At 37.4% G+C, this 18273-nt stretch overlaps 1 protein-coding gene across 1 annotated transcript in view; it reads right to left on the reverse strand.

Annotated features, from left to right (window-relative positions):
* dennd5a (DENN/MADD domain containing 5A) overlaps positions 1 to 18273 on the reverse strand; it is a 154771-nt gene that overhangs the window by 26090 nt on the left and 110408 nt on the right. The window contains exon 15 of the mRNA XM_059975868.1: positions 1888 to 2016. Within this exon, the coding sequence (XP_059831851.1) occupies positions 1888 to 2016 (129 nt within the window). The remainder of the gene's footprint in view (positions 1 to 1887; positions 2017 to 18273) is intronic.

The following is an 18273-nucleotide window of genomic DNA, read 5'->3' on the forward strand; positions in this document are numbered from 1 at the left end:
GGTACTAAAGCTCTGGGAATGGCAATCTAAATGTCCTCACAATTCTGTTTCCTCCTTCAGCATATGTCTTTATACCTATTTACCTCCTTAACCTTGTCTTTCCAACAGTTCCAACACTGACTTGAGTAGCTCAATATTAATTCTTTTGGGCTAGGATATCTGACCTATTGATTGACAGTTCTTGGTATAAAAGCTGGCACGCATCTTTTCAGGCCAGATCATTGAATTCCATCCCTGATTGCTGAATTGGGATCCTTCCAAGCATATCACACAAAATGCTGAAGGAACTTAGCAGGTCAGACAGCAAATATGGAGAGGAATAAACAACTGACAATTCTAGCTCCTTCCCCTTTCCTTTCCCATCTCGGTGAAGGGTCTTGGCCCAAAACATCCTGTGTTAATTCCCTCTCCATAGATGCTGAGTTCCTCCAAGATTTGGTGTGCATTGCTCTGGATTTCCAGCATCTGCAGAATCTTATGCTCTGAGCCAGTCCCTCCCAGTCCCAGATATTTACCAGTCCCTCTCAGCACAGCTGGAAGCTAGGAAGTTCCTAGTTTCTACATCAGCAGATGACCTCTGCTGCCAGTAATCCATGGTCCACTGAAACGTTTTTGCACTCCTGAACTGCTGATCTCTCCCGAGGTAAGGAGCAGCTCACGCTGGGAACCCGGGGAGTGCAGAGGAACAGAGGGCAAGAGCAAAACATACCAAACTAAGATCATCACAATCAAACCAAGTATTGTGGTCTGTGATGTACCACAAGTACTCAAGTCAAATCCAAGCTGCCCAACAGCTTGTAACTGAAGTAAGGTTTCTGATGTGCTTGTTATTAGAAGTCCAAACCAGCGCATTTGTCTTCTGTTCATGTCTATGGAGATGCAAGTTGCTTTGGAATATTCTCTCACTAGCAGATCCATCTGGGGTCTGGACCATATTCAGGAAGTGATTCTTATAAAGATGAATGATTAGGGTGTCATGGTAGTGTAGTGGTTAGAGAGACACTATTACAGCTCGGGGCATTGGAGTGCAGAGTTCAATCCAAGTGCCTCAGTAAGGAGTTCATACATTCACCCCATGACCACGTGGGTTTCCTCCAGATACTCCAGTTCTCCCCCATAGTCTAAAGATGTACAGGCTAGTAGGCTAATTGATCATTGTAAACTGTCCTGTGGTTTGGTTGGTGTTAAACAGGCAAGTTGCTTAGTAGCCTGGCTCATTGGGCCGGGCTGGCCCATCCTGCACTGTATCTCTAAATCAAAATAAATTGTATTGGACTTCGGAAGGGCAGTACAACCATTATTCATCCTTCACCAGCCACTGTTTCAGCATTTCAGTCAGTGTGGCAAATAAGTACTCTGCCTAGAAATAAACAGACTGTTGATCAGGAAATTGGGAATTTGGAAAATGTGCACACAAAGAAGTGGCCAAGCTTAGCATCAGTGAATCTGCATAATAGGGTAAGATTGCCCATCTGTAACGTTGCCGGGAGCTTAGACATTTACATCCATTTTGTCACTTTCAGTTTATGCTGGACTGAATAAAACAACACTGGTACACATCTTACCCCAGCATGCAACATTCCATCGCCTCTGTTATCCTTCAGAGGCAAGGAATAGGGAGTTTTAAAGAGACTCATTTTGTTAACTGTCTTCAGCTCAGCTATTAACTCAAGGAGGACTATTTAATTATAATGCAATTCTCACAATTCCCAGCATGCTATCAAAAATATTATCTAAAGATTATTCAAAGCCATCGTGAGATTTTTTTTAGAAATTGTATTTGTAAACTTGGATACAAAAGAAAATATTAGAGTTCAAATTGCTCATAACCATTCAAATATGGTGGATAGACTGTAAATTACAATTATATTACACTGTATTCCTTACTTTGCTAACTCATGGTCTGAAAGCAACTGCTTGAGATGTCTGGACAGCAATTTCTTTTCCATTGAAAGTCGTACCCATGCTCGAGCTTTTCCCACATCAGTTTTGATCTCACCAATATTCTGTATATGCCTATAATAGAAACACATTCAGACAATAAGGCAACCCATTTGTGATCTTTAGGCATTTGGATAGGAATTCTTATTGTATATTCTACAAAATAGATCAATTACTGGGCAGGAGGGGCTGCTGATATATAAAAACTCATGCAATGTATGAAAAAATAACTTAAAATTTTAAAAAGTGTTAAAATAACTTTAAAGCATATGCAGTAATTGTGAATAAAGACAAGCTAATTGGATACATTTTAAATCCTGATAAACTGCATTATTTGCTCATGTAAAGATTCTAGTTTTAAAGAATTCAACAAATTATCAAATTTTCCTAAGACAATTACATCAATTCATCATTTCAGACACAAGGTCATTTTTACTGTCCATTTGGGAATTGTGGCATGGGACTCACTATTCTCCCATTATAGTGGATAAATTGTAAATATCTTAGCATCAATAACTATGATATCTGATATTTTAAAAATCATTAACTAACTGCTCCATTGATTTTGTTCCATTCAGTCAATTCTCACTCACGCCATCAGCACTAATCAATATAGTGATTAAGGACATGAACATGCATATTAACGTGGAGACCCATGCTCAGCATTATTTTTGCAAAAGAAAACTATCAACATTTGTTTTGGATTAGATAGTCAGGTCAGTTTCTTATAAAGCAAAACAGTAAGCACTTAGATTTAATGATCATTCAACATGACCTGTTCTCGCTCCATAATTGTAACCTCACTTGAGTATTTGTGGTATTTTGGGTTTTTAAAAAAATTTCAGATTTCCAATATATGCAGATTTTACTTATCATTTATATTAGCTCTGTTATTAATTGATTTCCACTTCAAACTGCAGAATGTTTCTCAGTGATCAGTGCATCAATCACTAACTTCCTTGCAGTTTTATCTGGTCATGCATTAAATCTTTTCAAGTCACATTTTAACCAAGTCTCATGGTTCTTGCACCATCTGAGTGAATACATATCAAGCCTTTTATGTAGTTTTTACAAAGTAATTATAGGGATCCATAAAAAAATGTACAATTCTGTGAAAGAAAAAAAAGTAAAATAAGATTCAAGGCCAGAGTCCATAAGCTCCATTGCTGAGACAATTTTAGTTTGTCTATTCCAATTTGGCTAATTCTGGAGTCCACAAGCTCCATTGCTGAGACAATTCCAGTGTGCGCTTGTTGCAAAATCTAAATTAACTTAATTGTAATTTCTGACAGCAATTTCTCTTGGAACAATCTTGGTGGCTGTTGAATATTAACAACTTAATTCCAAAATCTAATGCTATACAAAGTTGCATCTTTTTGTCCATTCTGTTCATCTCCAACTTCTTGCAAGCTTGCTTATCATTGTAAACAATTTGCCAAATGCTCCCAATATTAAAACACAACAATCTTTAATATCATTTTCTTAGCTTTTCCCATTCGAGATAGTTTACGTATATGCTTATCGTATGCCACTCACATTTGCATTTAGAGAGAATATTTTGCTATTCCATCATTTTCTTCAAGAAGCTCAATACCTTTTTTAAGCCTCTACTTCTTTGTTCACTTATCCCGTCCTTCTTAAAGAAAACCCACACCTTAAGATAATCCATGGCTTAACCATTTAGGGGAAGAAATGAAATGCAAGTCAACTGACTGACACTTGAAAAAAAAACCTGACATCACCAATAGTTCCAATCCTTAAAAATGGAAAATGATTGCTGGATAACAGGATGGCCCTGGAATGGAAAGTCCTGATCCAACTGGCTATTATTTTTATCTCTGTAAGGTTAATGTTAACTCGGTTAGAAATAAAGGAAAACTCGGAGGTAATCGTATTTGCTGCCTTTAAATGCACTTTCTTCACTTTAAAGTTAGAATACTACCAAGATTAAAATACTGAATTGATGTGAGTAAAAAAAAAACCTGAGCTATCAACTTTTAGTAACATGAATATGCTTTTATTCTCAATATTGTCTCCCCTCACTTCCTAAACTATTGTTTCCTTATTAAACTTAAACAGTAAATTTTAGCAAGCAATATAATTACGGCAACAGTACAGTCAAAAGCATGATAACATCTACATAGACAGAATCTTTCATTTGGATTATTGGATAAAATTCAGGTTTCTACAGTCTCAGTCCTAGAAAACTTGTCACTTTTATCACCAAATGCAATTTAGATCAGGATCATTGCCCACAGTTAAAAAAACCTTTAAAAAACTCATTGCCCAAACTCAGAAAAAGTGAAAAGTTATTTTGTTACAAAAGAACATGCAAATGTATTTTCTTTATAGCAGTGAAGGTCAAGAGGAAATTTAAAGGAGATTGTTAAAACACCAAGCAGCTTTAGAAATGTTCCTATGGGCTGGGGCATCAAAACACTGACAATTTCAAGAGAAATGTCAAGAGAACAGGTGAGTTTTGTTTCACACAATAAGCCATTCTCATCTACTACCGGAAATGGAGATAAAATCCACAACTCTGAGGATTAGGAAGTGAAGTGGAACCAGTTAAAATCACGCTTTCTCAAAAATGGCATAAAGTCAGATAGACTGACACACCCTCCCTCTCACCAACAAGAGAAAATCTGCAGATGCTGAAAATCCAAGCAACACACACACACACACAAAATGCTGGAGGAACTCAGCAGCCCTGGCGGTATCCATGGAAAAGAGTATAGTCGACATTTTGGTCTGAGACCATCCTTCATCCTCCTCCTGTTGTGTAGCATACTTTTGTCACAGCACAAATACCCCAAAAAATCAAAACATTCTTAATTCAATTTGTATTCAGATGGAATATAACTAGGTCAGACAAATTTAGTAACTAGATATACTCTATTTGAATAACAGAGATAGAAATTGGGCAACTGCCGCATCTTCATGGATAATATTGTCTGCCTACTTATTAGCAAATTTATTGAATCCTTCCTCAATTCCTTAGATATTTTTATTATTCAGTTGATGAAACACTAATCTATAATTCTCCCTTTGCTTATGCAGAGAAACAAAATCAAAACAAAACACTGCAGCATGATAAGGAACAAATTAATTGAGGCTTTAGGCAAGCACTTGATCCTCTTTCATCATCTTCATTTCAAGAGACACTGAATTTCAAATGATTCATACTAAATAGATTATTTTTTATTTCAAATTCTATCTGACACCATGTAATTTTGCCACTTATTCTCAAGCAATTGCAGGTTTTTTTTTGAAAATCAGCCAAATAACTGCAGTGATTGACAGGGAGAGAGAGAAATGTTGCAAAGATAAGCACAAAGGATGCTGTGGGGTCCATGTCCACAGTGGACAAAATGATGTAACTGGTGATTAACACCAGGCAGCTGTGAGACAAGTAGAGTAAAAATCATCTCTGCATACAGCACATGAACTACATCCAAAGGACTCCAGTTGCAAGTGACTGGTACAGAAGGAGCTGAAATGTTTTTCATGCTGTGTAACACAACCTGTCCAATGACAGATGAACTTCAATGCAGGTTTGATATAATCATTCATGTACAGTGCACAGTGACTTGGATTTGGCACAAAACTTATATAGTGGGAAACACAAGCAATGCTTCTATTTTCGCCAACAGTTCCATTGTTGACAATACTCCCAATGGCCAGACTATATCTGATTACATTTGAGTGTGAAAATCCCTCATGTCTTCTCCTCAGCAATACGCTGCAAATTATCTTTCAGGGGGTGGGTTTGTAGAAACAGCAAGTTAACCAACTGTAATATTTAACATTTATAAACAGTGGTGCTTTTTTAATGTGGTATTGCTTATAGACGTAAATACTTTATTGGAGGTAATCATGTCTGGCAGTTTTTCAGGAGAGTAGAAAAAGAATGAACATTTCATGTTGACGGCATTTCAATACTTATTATCAGGATCTTCCACTTAAAAATAAAATGGAGAGGCCACATAGATTTATGAGATTTGTTCTGTACAAGTGCTACACTATTTTGCTCTCCCAAATGGCTAGGACTAGTCAATGAACACTACAAGCAAAATATTTATCCCATGAGCAAGTAAACAAAAAAACTGAGACCATAATATCCACAGAAAGGCCAGGCTTATTTTTTAGTGAGATAATTGATCACTTCCACAGCAGCTGAGAGGCTCTAAAAGCTTCATTTCTGGACAGATAAGATATAAAAATGGAAAAGGCACATCAAGTAAATTTCTCATCACAAGTAAGAACTCCATATGGAGAAGCATGTTTGTGGACAGGAGTCAAGGACACGCAAAGGCTTAGCCTCTCCGCCTGTGGAACCATTAAGACTGTGGACTGCGACATAGCCATCTGCAATGACTTATTTGCTTGTTCACTAGCAATGTTGAATACTTCGGATTTGTGGTCGGAGCGAGGGGTCTCTGGACAAAAAAGAATGACGAATATTATTCATCTCTGATTGCTCCTGAAATGAGGCAATTAGGATTTGACCACATTGGTGGGTCTAGTGTCACATATACAGCAGGTCAGAGTTACATCCAGTAATTTCACAGTTACCACTGTCACAGTCACAAACCTCAAGAGCAAGTTATGAATTCTTGGACAGAAAAAAAAAGGGAATCTAACTCTTGTGATCAGCAAAAAGAAAAAAAACTGGCAAAAAGTTGGAGAGAATTGCTTTCAGAAACAATTTCAATCTATAAACAGTTTTTCCAGATATATAAACTGTAAAAGAGAAGAGAGTGGATAACAGACCACTGGAAAATTATGCTGGAGAGGTAGTAATGGAGGACAAAGATATGGTGGACGAAGTTAAAAAGTACTTTGCATTGGTCTTCACTGCGGCAGATACTAGTGGAAAGCCAGAAGTGAGAGTGTCAGGAGGCAAAAGTAAGTGTTATTGCTATTACAGGTGCTTGGGAAGCTGAAAGGTAGATAGACAATTCACTTGAACCAGATGGACTACTGCCCAGGGTTCTGAAAGAGGTAACTGAAGAAATTATGGAGGTATTAGCAATGATTTTTCAAGAAATCACTGGATTCTTGAATGGTTCAGAAGCACTGGAAAATTGCAAATGTCACTTCACTCTTAAAGTAGGTGGGGGTGGTGGAGGCAGAAGGAAGAAAATTATAGGCTAGCTAGCCTGACATTAGTGGTTGGAAAGATGCTGAAGCATCTTAATGAGCACCCTCATTAAGGGTGAGGTTTTGAGGTACTTGAAGCCACGTGACAGAAGAAGGCCAAAGTCAGTATGAGACTTTTTTTTAAAAAAAAGAGATCTTGCCTGAAAATATTCCTTGAGAATTCTGAGGAAATAACAGGCAGGACAGACACAGGAGAGTTAGTGAATGTCATTTATTTGAATTTCCATAGGGTCTTTGACAAGGTGCTTATCAAGATAAGAGCCCATGATATTACAGGAATTATACCAGCATGGATCGAAGATTGGCTGACTGGCAAGAGGCAAAGCATGGGTAATAAAGGGAGCTTTTTCTGGTTGGCTGCTGGTGACTAGTGATGTGCCACAGGGGTCAATGTTGGAACAACTTCTTTTCACATTATACATCAATGATTTGGATGAAGGAATTGATGCTTTGCAGCCCAGTTTGCAGACAATAAGAGGATAAGAAGAGGGGCAGATAGTTTGAGGAAGTAGGGTGTCTGCAAAAAGATTTAGACAGATTGGGAGAATGGGCAAAGAAGTGGCAGTGTAGGAAGTGTACGGTCATGCACTTAGGTAGAGGGAATAAAAGTGTAGATTATTTTTTAAATGGGGAGAAAATTCAAAAATCAGAGGTGCAAAGGGACTTGGGAATCTTCATGCAAGATTCTCTAAAGGTTAACTTGTAGGGTGAGTTGGTGGTGAGAAAGGTAAATGCAATGTTAGCATTCATTTCAAGAGGACCAGAATACAAAAGTAACAGATGTAATGCTGAGGCTTTATAAGGCATTGGTCAGACTGCACTTGGAGTATTGTGAGCAGTTTTGGGTCTAAGAAAAGATATGCTGACATTGGAGAGGGTCTAAAGGAGATTTGGAAGAACGAACCAAGGAATGAAACAGTTAACATAAAAGGAGGAACATTTGTTGGCTTTGGGCCTGTACTTTGCTGTAGTTTGGAAGAATGGGGGAGGGGGCGGGGAGAGAGAGATCTCATTGAAACCTATCAAATGTTGAAAGGCCCAGATAGAGTGGATGTGGAGAAGATGTTCTCTATAGTGGAGGAGTCCAGGACCAGAGGGCACAGACTCAGAATAGAAGGACATCCATTTAGAACAGAAACGAGGAGGAATTTCTTTAGCCAGAGAGTGGTGAATCTGTGGAATTCATTGTCACAGACAATTGTGGAGGCAAAGTCATTGGGTATATTTAAAGTGGAGGTTGATAGGTCCTTGATTAATTACGGTGTCAAAAGGTTACAGGGAGAAGGCAGGAAAATGGGGTTGAGAGGGACAATAAATCAACCATGGTGAAATAATAGATCAGAATTGATGGGCTGAATGGCATAATCCTGCTCCTATGTCTTATGGTCTTGAATCCACTGGACATGTTAACTGTTAACTGGGATCATTTGAATGTTTAAGGCTGCTTTTTGTTTTTATACTGAAACTATTACTTTTCAAAAGCTAAACTTAAAACGCCAACCATATAAAATATTCACACTTGCTTGCTTTCATTTTAAAATCATACTAGAGCATTTCAAATAAAAGAGACTCCTACTTTAGGGCACTGAACACCCTGGCTGATATGTGGTCATAGTGTGATGCTGTTTTCACATCTACTGATGCAGAAATCAAATGCCAAGCATGTGGAAATACCAACAATGCCCACCAAACAAACATAGTAAGTGAATTTCAAGAGTCTAAAATGACTTTACACAAACTCATTTCATGCATCACCTGATGGCTTTTATATGTCATAAAGTCTGAACCTGTCACGGGGACAGAGGTTCTTGTGGAATGACGAATTTTGGTAAAGTAGTTTATGGCTTAAAGTGTAAATATCTGAGTGATGTCATGAATTGTTATTAACAGTGTTGCAAATGCAGATTGTTTGAAGGAAATGCTGTAGTAGAAAGTAAATTACTAAATTACATTCAAAGTTGTTCATTAATACATAAAATTGCCATCCATACACTATTCACACTTAGCTTGTTTTACAAAAATATACAATCCATTTGATGCATCATTGCACACAGCTTTTGCAGTGTTTAATTAGTTTCACTTCTTCACCATGAAACTTTAAAAAAATAATGCATCTGGCTAAATTAGCTTCAGGAGGCAGAGTATCTGTGTGAAGCGCTTGAGCATAACTGGTCACCTGCATTTAAAAAAAACAAATGTTCACTTTGGAGGTTACGGTGTACAGGTGTGCGTTTAACATCCAATTGGACAAGGTCCGATCACATATACGTCCGTAGTCCCGATTGGAGAATGTGACGCAGTGGACATGAGTGTAGTAGCGTTATCTCTGTTTAATTTTCTTTCAAAAATATTACCGTAAAGTGCATCATAGTTTCCAAACACAGCAAAACCACTCCTAGTGAAAGCAGCAGCAAGAGGCAAAGTATATAATATGGTGTTCGCACAACATCCAATTTCACAGAACGTATCGTGGACGTCAAGCGACGCATACCTGTACTTAAGCAGTTAACATTTGGAGTCAATCCAACAGATGCCAGAATCTGCCTGATAATGCTGAGTCCAAATGTTCTTCACTCACAGAAGATAAAAAATGGGCACAGTTCTCTCTTCAACTCAGTACCATGGTTGATGGGAGTGGGCAGTTTAAACGGTTTGGGCATGACCTCGATGGGCTGAAGGGCACACATATACGTATGCATGTGTATATATAAAATACATACATATTTATATATATTATATATACCCACATATACACACGCAAGTTACAATAACAAATTTTAAAAATAATTAAGTGGTGCAAAAAGAGAGGAAAATGGTGAGATCATGTTTATGGACCATTCAGAAATCTGATGGCAAGGAAGAAACTGTTCTAAAACACCGAGTGTGTGTTTTCCGGCTCCTGTACCTCCTCCCTGATGGTAGCAGTGCAAAAAGGGCATGTCCTGGATGCTGCCTTTTTGAGGCATCTCCTTTAAAGATGTCCTCGATGGTGGGGAGACTAGTGTCCAGGATGGAGCCAGCTGAGTTTACAACACTCTGCAGCTTTTTCTGATCTTGTGCATTGTCACCTCCATACCACATGGTGGTGCAACTGGTCAGAATGCTCTCCAAGGTAGATCTTTGGAAATTTGTGACATACCAAACCTGCTCAAACTCCTAATGAAATATAGCTGCTGGTGTGTGTTCCTCATAATTGTATCAATATGCTTGGCCCAGGCTGGATCCTCAGATGTTGACATCTTGGAACAGCTTATCCTTTCCAGTGCTGGCTCCTCGATGAGGACTGGCATGTGTTCTCTCGACTTCTCGTTTCTGAAGTCCACGGTCAATTCCTTGGTCTTGCTGATGTTGAGTGCAACATGGTTGTTGCTGACACCACATCAACCAGATGATCCATCTCACCCCTCTGGACCTCATCACCATCTGAGATTTTGCCAACATTTGTGGCATTAGCAAATTTATAGAATGAACTTAAGCCATGCTTAGCCACACAGTCATGAGTGTAGAAAGAGTAGAGCAGTGGGCTAAGCATGCAAGAAAAATTACTATACAGTGGATTCTGTTTAATTGGGACACTTCGGGACAAGTACATTTTGGCCCAATTAAGCGCCAAAGTTTCATGGAATTAGTTAAAAAGGTATAGAAAAGACAAACTACTATTTAAATGAGTAACAAGTTATATATTTAAGTGAAATACAGAACAAATTAGAACCCTCTCAATACTTTTACAATACTGTAAAACTGTATTAGCTAATAGTTATTTAAATAAATTCTTAAAGTTTTTAGTAATTGTTACACCTAGATATGCAAATTGACTTGTAGCAACTTGGAATGGAAATTTGGCATTTGATGACATTAGGTCATTTAAAGGAAACAGCTCACTTTTATGTAGGTTCAGCTTATATCCTGAAAAAGAAAACAGCTCACTTTTATGTAGGTTCAGCTTATATCCTGAAAAAGAACTAAACTGGGAAATTAAAGAAAGAACCAAAGGTAAAGAAGTTTCAGTGTTAGAGATAAAAAGTAAAATATCATTAGCATATAATGAAATTTTATGAGTCATACCTTCCCTTAGTATACCAGAAATGTCCTTAGATTCTCGAAATGCTCTTGCTAAGGGTTCTATAGCTAAAGCAAAAAGTAAAGGACTAAGAGGGCAACCTTGTCTGGTTCCCCGCTGTAATTTAAAGGGCTTAGAAATTTGGAAGTTAGTAATAACCTGAGTGTTATTAAGTTAGTAATAATTTAAACCCCTTATTGAATTATGTGAAAAAGACGCTTTCTAGGTCCCCTCTTTCTTTATCCCTAATTGGCTGAATTAATTCGATTAAAATGAAGATTCTTCCTCAATTTTTATATCTTTTTCAGGCCTTACCTATTTTTATTCCTAAGACCTACTTTGATTCTTTAGATTCAATTTTAACATCTTATATTTGGAATAATAAACAAGCTTGTTTAAGTAAAGCTTACCTACAAAGAAATAAAGAGATGGGTGGATTAGCCCTACCCAATTTTAGGTTTTACTATTGGGCTGCCAATATAAGGAAAATTACTTTCTGGTCCTATTATATTTATCGTAAAGATTGCCCATCATGGGTCTCCTTAGAAGTTAATTCTGTAAAAAAATTCCTCTATTGTCTCTCTTCTTGGATCATACTCTTCTTTTCCAGCAAATAAAATTACAGATGACATAATTGTTAGGCAAACTTTAAGGATTTGGGCTCAATTTAGGAAATTTCTTGTTTTAGCAAATTTTTCATTATCATCTCCCATTCTCCTTAATTATTTTTTTATCCCTTCCATGACTGACAAAGTCTTCAAAGATTGGGATGAATTAGGTATTAAGTGTTTTTAGGACCTGTTTATCTCAGGATCTCTTGCTTCATTTGACTAATTGTCAAATAAATTTGCACTCCCAAAAACACATTTTTACAGATACCTTCAAATTAGAGATTTCCTACTTTTCCTATAGGTCCTGATAAAAATTTACTGGACGATCTTTTAAACTTAAAACCTTTTGTTAATGGTTCTATTACTGGTATCTATAACTTGTTGATTGATTCTAGACAAGACTTTTTAGATAAAATAAAAAAAGCTTGGGAGGATGACCTAAATAGTCAGATTTCTGATGATAGATGGAATAAAATTCTTAAACTGGTTAATAAATCATCTTTCTGTGCTTGTCATTCTCTTCTACAATTTAAAGTGGTTCATAGAGCTTACATTTCTAAACAGAAGCTATCCGGTTTTTACCCAAATGTTTCTCCACTTTCTAATAAATGCAACTCTGCTGATGCCTCTTTAATTCATATGTTTTGGTTTTGCCCTAAAATTGAAAAGTTTTGGCGGGGAGTATTTCATACCTTCTCACAACTTTTTAGGGTCCAATTTGACCCAAATCCCCTTACTGCCTTGTTTGGTATTATTGCAAATGAAGGTATAACTTTAAATACACCTAACCTACAAGTTTTAGTTTTTACCTCTCTTTTAGCAAGAAGAGCAATCTTGCTTAAATGGAAGGAGTCTACCCCTCCTACACATCTTCAATGGCTACGTGATATTATGTCTTACTTAAATTTAGAAAAGATCCGCGCTCAGTCTTAAATTCGAAACAATCTTTTTATGATAGCTAGGGACCTTTCCTAAATTACTTTTCCAATTTATAAAGTTTAACAGTGCACAGACTTTTATGTATATTTTTATCTTCTCTTCTTCAGCGAATGTTTTTTTTTCTAATTATCCATTATCATCCATCAGCTTTTTTCTTTGGTAGTTGGTAGGGGGTTGACTTTTTTTATATTAAAAATTTATTTTATGATGTATGACTTAACTTTAAATTTTTGATTACAGAGTGGTATACCTCTATGTGTTATGCTATAACATTTTGATCAATTTTATTACAATATATGAATAGTTATATCTCAACAAGTTATGTTGAGATGTATCTATGTGTGCATTCTGTAAATCTTGGTTTTTTTCTGAATAAAAATATTGTAAAAAGAAAAAAGCTAATAGTTATTGACAGAGGAATTTATCTAGTGTATTTTGCCGTGTTCTTTTGATTGACTGCAAACAAACAAAATAAATGCACACACCTAGTACCGATAATGGACAGCCTTCACATACTGCTTTTGATGATTGCATCCTCCAAATATTCATTTTCATTCCAGCATTCAAGATGATTGTCAATACCTTTAAATTCTTCCTAGTTCCTAACTTGAAGTAGTGAAATTGGATCATTTCACCCTTAGCCATTTCTGGCGTCAAAGCTTGAATGCCTGAAACCTCAGTGAGCAAAACAGTTCTGAATTGTCTTATTGCTTATTCCTCGCCAACTATCAGTGACAAAAATCCCCGCTTTTTGAAGACACGCACCTGGTGCTATTTAAACACGGTTTGCTTGAAGCTCAGTGTAGTGTCTAATGGCCACACAAGTGCACATGACTGACGTGAGTTAGAAATCGTTCAGAAAGTCTCCTGTTCCAATTAAGTGGCAAAGTGTCCCAAATAAATGAAGGGAATCCAGTTATTTTCTCAATTAGTTTTGTTCTTTAAGAATTGTCCTAATTAATCAATGGCCCAATTAATTGGAATCCATAGTACTTACTTGAGTAGATACAGCAGATCAAGATTAAGTATCTATTAGGTTCTGCAGGCTTCCAGTAGCACTATAATTACATTGCACAACAATCTATAAACTCAAGCCCAGTAGACCCCTCATTCAGTCATTAACATTATACCAAGGAATCCATGATGTTTCCACTTAGAAAAATAAACTAGGAATGTCCCAAAAACAGCATAGATGCAATATAGAACATCTGTTTAAATGTAGAACCAGAATATGCAAAGCAGCTTGGTCAAACCGCAATCAATTGATCAATTCAATCCTATTACACTTTGTCATACAATTGATAAATAAACATCTACCTGGAAGAACAGTATGAAGACAATCATTCTGAATTATGCTGGAACTTTGCAAGCAAGTGGAAAATAACAGATGAAACAATCTCAGCCACCAGAAGTGCTGAGTGCTGACTCCGCAACTTATCTACTTGCTACCCAAAATGCCAGTTTTCAGCAAATCAGATTCATTCTGAGTGAAGGACTTGAGCATGTGGAATATAGCACAGGTTCAAGGTCCCCATCCTCTGCTCCAGAAACTGCTGTGGCTCTAGTCAAACTGTACCAGATCATGACACCTAGCCTTCAAAATTCAAATTTCATGGACTACAGCAATGAAGAAAGCTCAACCTCAACCTTCCAAGGACAATTAAGAATGGGTAATTAAAACCAACTTTGCCAATAATGCTTTCATTTTTATAAAGGAATCCAAGAAAATTTTTACACTTATAAGAATGGAAGTATTACTGACTCATGGAAAGCAAAATGGAATTTCTAAAACACCTGGTGCATTCTTCACTTTTATGCAGAAGGCTGGTGATTCAGTGTGTTTGGAAAAGATGATGGAATATTATGCAATGCACATTTTATGCAAAAAACAGGGCTGCCACTGACATACACAGAAGACATAGTTCCCAAGTTTTACTCCTGCTCTGAAGTGTGCCCCAACATGCAGCAGCAGTATAGGTGTATTACAATTGCTTTGGTAGTGTTTGCATGGTGGTAAGATTAGAAGGATTAGTTCGTAGACTGCAAGAGCATTTCTATTTCTGATTTCACCTACAAATGCTACTAAAGCGTGTGAGGAGTAGGTCTGGATTGGGCTCAGCTGCTCTATACCAGCAAATAGCTTTATAAGTACTCATGACCTTGGTTCAAACATGAAAAAACAGGCAACTGGTCAAAGTGTCCCTAAGATTTACTTATATTATACCTTCCATACCCCAGGCAACCCAAATATGATTACAGGCAAAACTATAATCCAAAACAGTCAAATATAACATAAAATTGAAAATATGACAGCTATTTAGCAGGTCCCATAAAAGGTGACATGAAATAATCAGATAATCTATTTTAGGTGTTGGTTGAAGTTAATTATTGATCAGAACTTCACTGTACAGACTTTAGGGGAAATGTGCCCTTTACAGCCACCTGACAGGGCAAATAGGCATCCATCTGGAAGGACCTACCGAGACGACCACACTTCATTAGCAGCGTATGAATCACAAACTAGGGTTGTACTCGTCTCTAGAACATAATCTCTTGGTCAAGAGTTTCTAACTATAGAAAACTGGGGGGGGGGGGTAAAAAAAGGGAATTATTTTGCATGGGACTCAGAAATATTACAAATTGCTTCTTACCCTTCTCTCCTATACAGCACATAAGCTTCAAAGTTTTTCCTCTTAATCATGTGTTTATCCAAGAATCTTAACTATCTCTATTGTATCAGCCTTTTATGGCTACCTCTGGTAGTGCATATATCACATATGAAATGTGACACAAATACATAAATATTGACAGAAGGAATGGCAAATTGAAATGACAAAATATTATCACATTGCCTTTGATTTTGTGCATTATACAGTTACAAGAAAAAGTTCGTGAATCCTTTGCAATTACCTGGTTTTCTGCATTAATTACTCATAAATTGTGGCCTGATCTTCATTTAGTCAAATACACACAATCTGCCTAAAATAATAACACACGAGCAATTGTACTTCTCATCAACACTGAGTAAACTATTTAAACAATCACAGTCTTGGTTCTTCAAAAGCTATTTGGAGTCAGGTGTTCCAATCAACGAATGCTGAAGGAGATGAAAAAGAACCAATGGGTAACAGCAAAAGACCTGCAGAAATTTCTAGAACTTGCTAAAGTCTCTGTTCATGAGTCCACTATAGGAAAAACACTGAACAAGAATGGTGTTCATGGAAGGATCACAGAGGAAAACACAGCTCTCCAAAAAAAACATTGCTGCACATCTCAAGTTTGCAAAAGACCACCTGCATGTTCCATAACTCTTCTGGGACAATGTTCTGTGGACAGATGAGACAAAAGTTGAACTTCTTGGCAGAAATGCACACCGCTATGCTGAGAGGAAGAAGGGCACTGCACACCAATATCAAAACCTCATCCCAATTGTGAAGCATGATGGAAGGAGCATCATGGTTTGGAGTTGCTTTGCTGTCTCAGGGCCTGGACAGCTTGCAATCATTGAGGGAAGAATTAATTCCAAATTGTATCAAGATATTTTACAGGAGAATGTCAGGGCAGCAGTTCACCACCTAAAGCTTAAGGGAAGTTGGATGATGCAATAAGACAATGATCTGAAACACAGGAGTAAATCAAAAACAGAATGGTTTAAAAAGAAGAAAATTCATGTTTTGGAATGACCAAGTCAGAGTCCAGACTTTAACCCAATTGAGATGCTGTGGCATGACCTGAAGAAGGCTGTTCATGCAAAGTATCCCAGAAATACTGATGAACTGAATTAGTTTTGTTTGGAGGAATGATCTAAAATTCCTCCTTGCTTTCATTCAAGTCTGATCAGCAGCTACAGGAAATGTTTGGTGGAGGTTACTGCTGTTAAAGAAGGTTCTACCAGTTATTAAATACAAGGGTTCACACGGTTTTCCAGCCTGGACTGTGAATGATCAAACAATTTGTTCAATAAAGACAGGAAAAGCACAAATGTTTGTGTGTTATTAGTTTAGGCAGATTGTATTTGTCTATTATTGTAACTTAAATGAAGAGCAGACTACATTTTATGAGTAATTAATGCAGAAAACCAGATAATTGCAAAGGGTTCACAAAACTTTTTCTTGCAACTGTACAGCACAGAAAATAAACAAAAAGAAACACAACAGCTTCTCAAATTCAATCATTTAGCCATAACTAGCCATTAGATGGCATCGTTTAGCTTTATTACTTTCTTGCATCTCAGATGCAAAAAAAATGATCTGGCCATCAGTATACAGTCTAAGGTGTAATAAGATTTTTGTCTCCTCTTCCAAGACATGATAGCAAATGAGTTGTAAAGGTATGTTAAATAATATATGGCAAGTAATGAAATTTTTACTAAAAAATTGCTCATAGAATGGTACAGGTCCTTCAGCCCACAATGTAGTGCCAACCTTTAACCTGTTCCAAGACCAATCTAACCCTTCCCCCACCCCCACCCAGCTCTCCATTTTTCTTTTATCCATGTGCCTGTCTAAAAGTTGTGTTTTATTTAATATCCTAATGTCTCTGTCTCTATCACCATCCCTAGCAGGGAGTTCGATTTATCCACCACTCTACATAAAAAACCTGCATCTGACATTTCCGTTATAATTTTCTCCCAACACTTTGAAGTTATGCCGCCTTGTATTAGCCATTGCTACCTTAGGAAAATGTCTCTGGCTGGCAACTCGACCTATGCTGCTTGGAGTGATTTGTTAGTTTTTTTGTGCATGGGTGGGTAGGTAGGGGGTGTTTGGAGTTTGATGTTCTGCTGTTTGCATGATCTGTTTTTTGTGCGGGGGAAGGTGTTGATGTTTTTCTTTGAATGACTTCCATGGATTCCTTTGTCTTGTAGCTATCTGGAGAATACAAATCTCCCAGTTGAACATTTGAACCTTCTCTCCAAAGAACAGACTTAGCTCAGTCAACTTTTCCTCATAAGACATGCTCTCTCAATCCAGGCAGCATCTTGGTAAATCCCCTCTGCACCTTATCTAACACTTCCACGTCCTTCCTATAATGAGGCAACCAGAACCATTATAGGAAGTGTTCTAACCAGAGTTTTACAGAACTGCAACATTAGCTCTCAGCTCTAAAGCTCAATGCCCTGACTAATAAAGGCCTTCTGACATATGTCTTCTTAACAACCTTACTTTGAGGGAACGATGGATGTGAACACCAAGATCTCTCTATTCCTCCACACTGCTGAGAATCCTGCCATTAACCCTGTACCCTGTGTTCAAGTTCAACCTTCCAAAGAGAATGATTTCACACTTTCTGGATTGATTCCATCTTCTATCTCCCACCTCTCAGCACAGCTCTGCATCCTGTTAGTGTCCCATTGTAACCTTCTACACTATCCACAACTCATCCAACCTTCATGCCATCTGCAAACTTACTAAACCACCCTTCCACTTCTTAACCCAAGTAATTTATAAAAATCATAAAAAGCAGGAGTCCCAGGACAGATCCCTGTGGAACACTACTAGTCAGTGTCTACCAGGCAGAATACCCTCCATCTACAGTGCAGCAAAGATATCCAGATGA

The sequence above is a fragment of the Hypanus sabinus genome, chromosome 7 (assembly GCF_030144855.1).
Source record: "Hypanus sabinus isolate sHypSab1 chromosome 7, sHypSab1.hap1, whole genome shotgun sequence".
Taxonomy (NCBI): domain Eukaryota; kingdom Metazoa; phylum Chordata; class Chondrichthyes; order Myliobatiformes; family Dasyatidae; genus Hypanus; species Hypanus sabinus.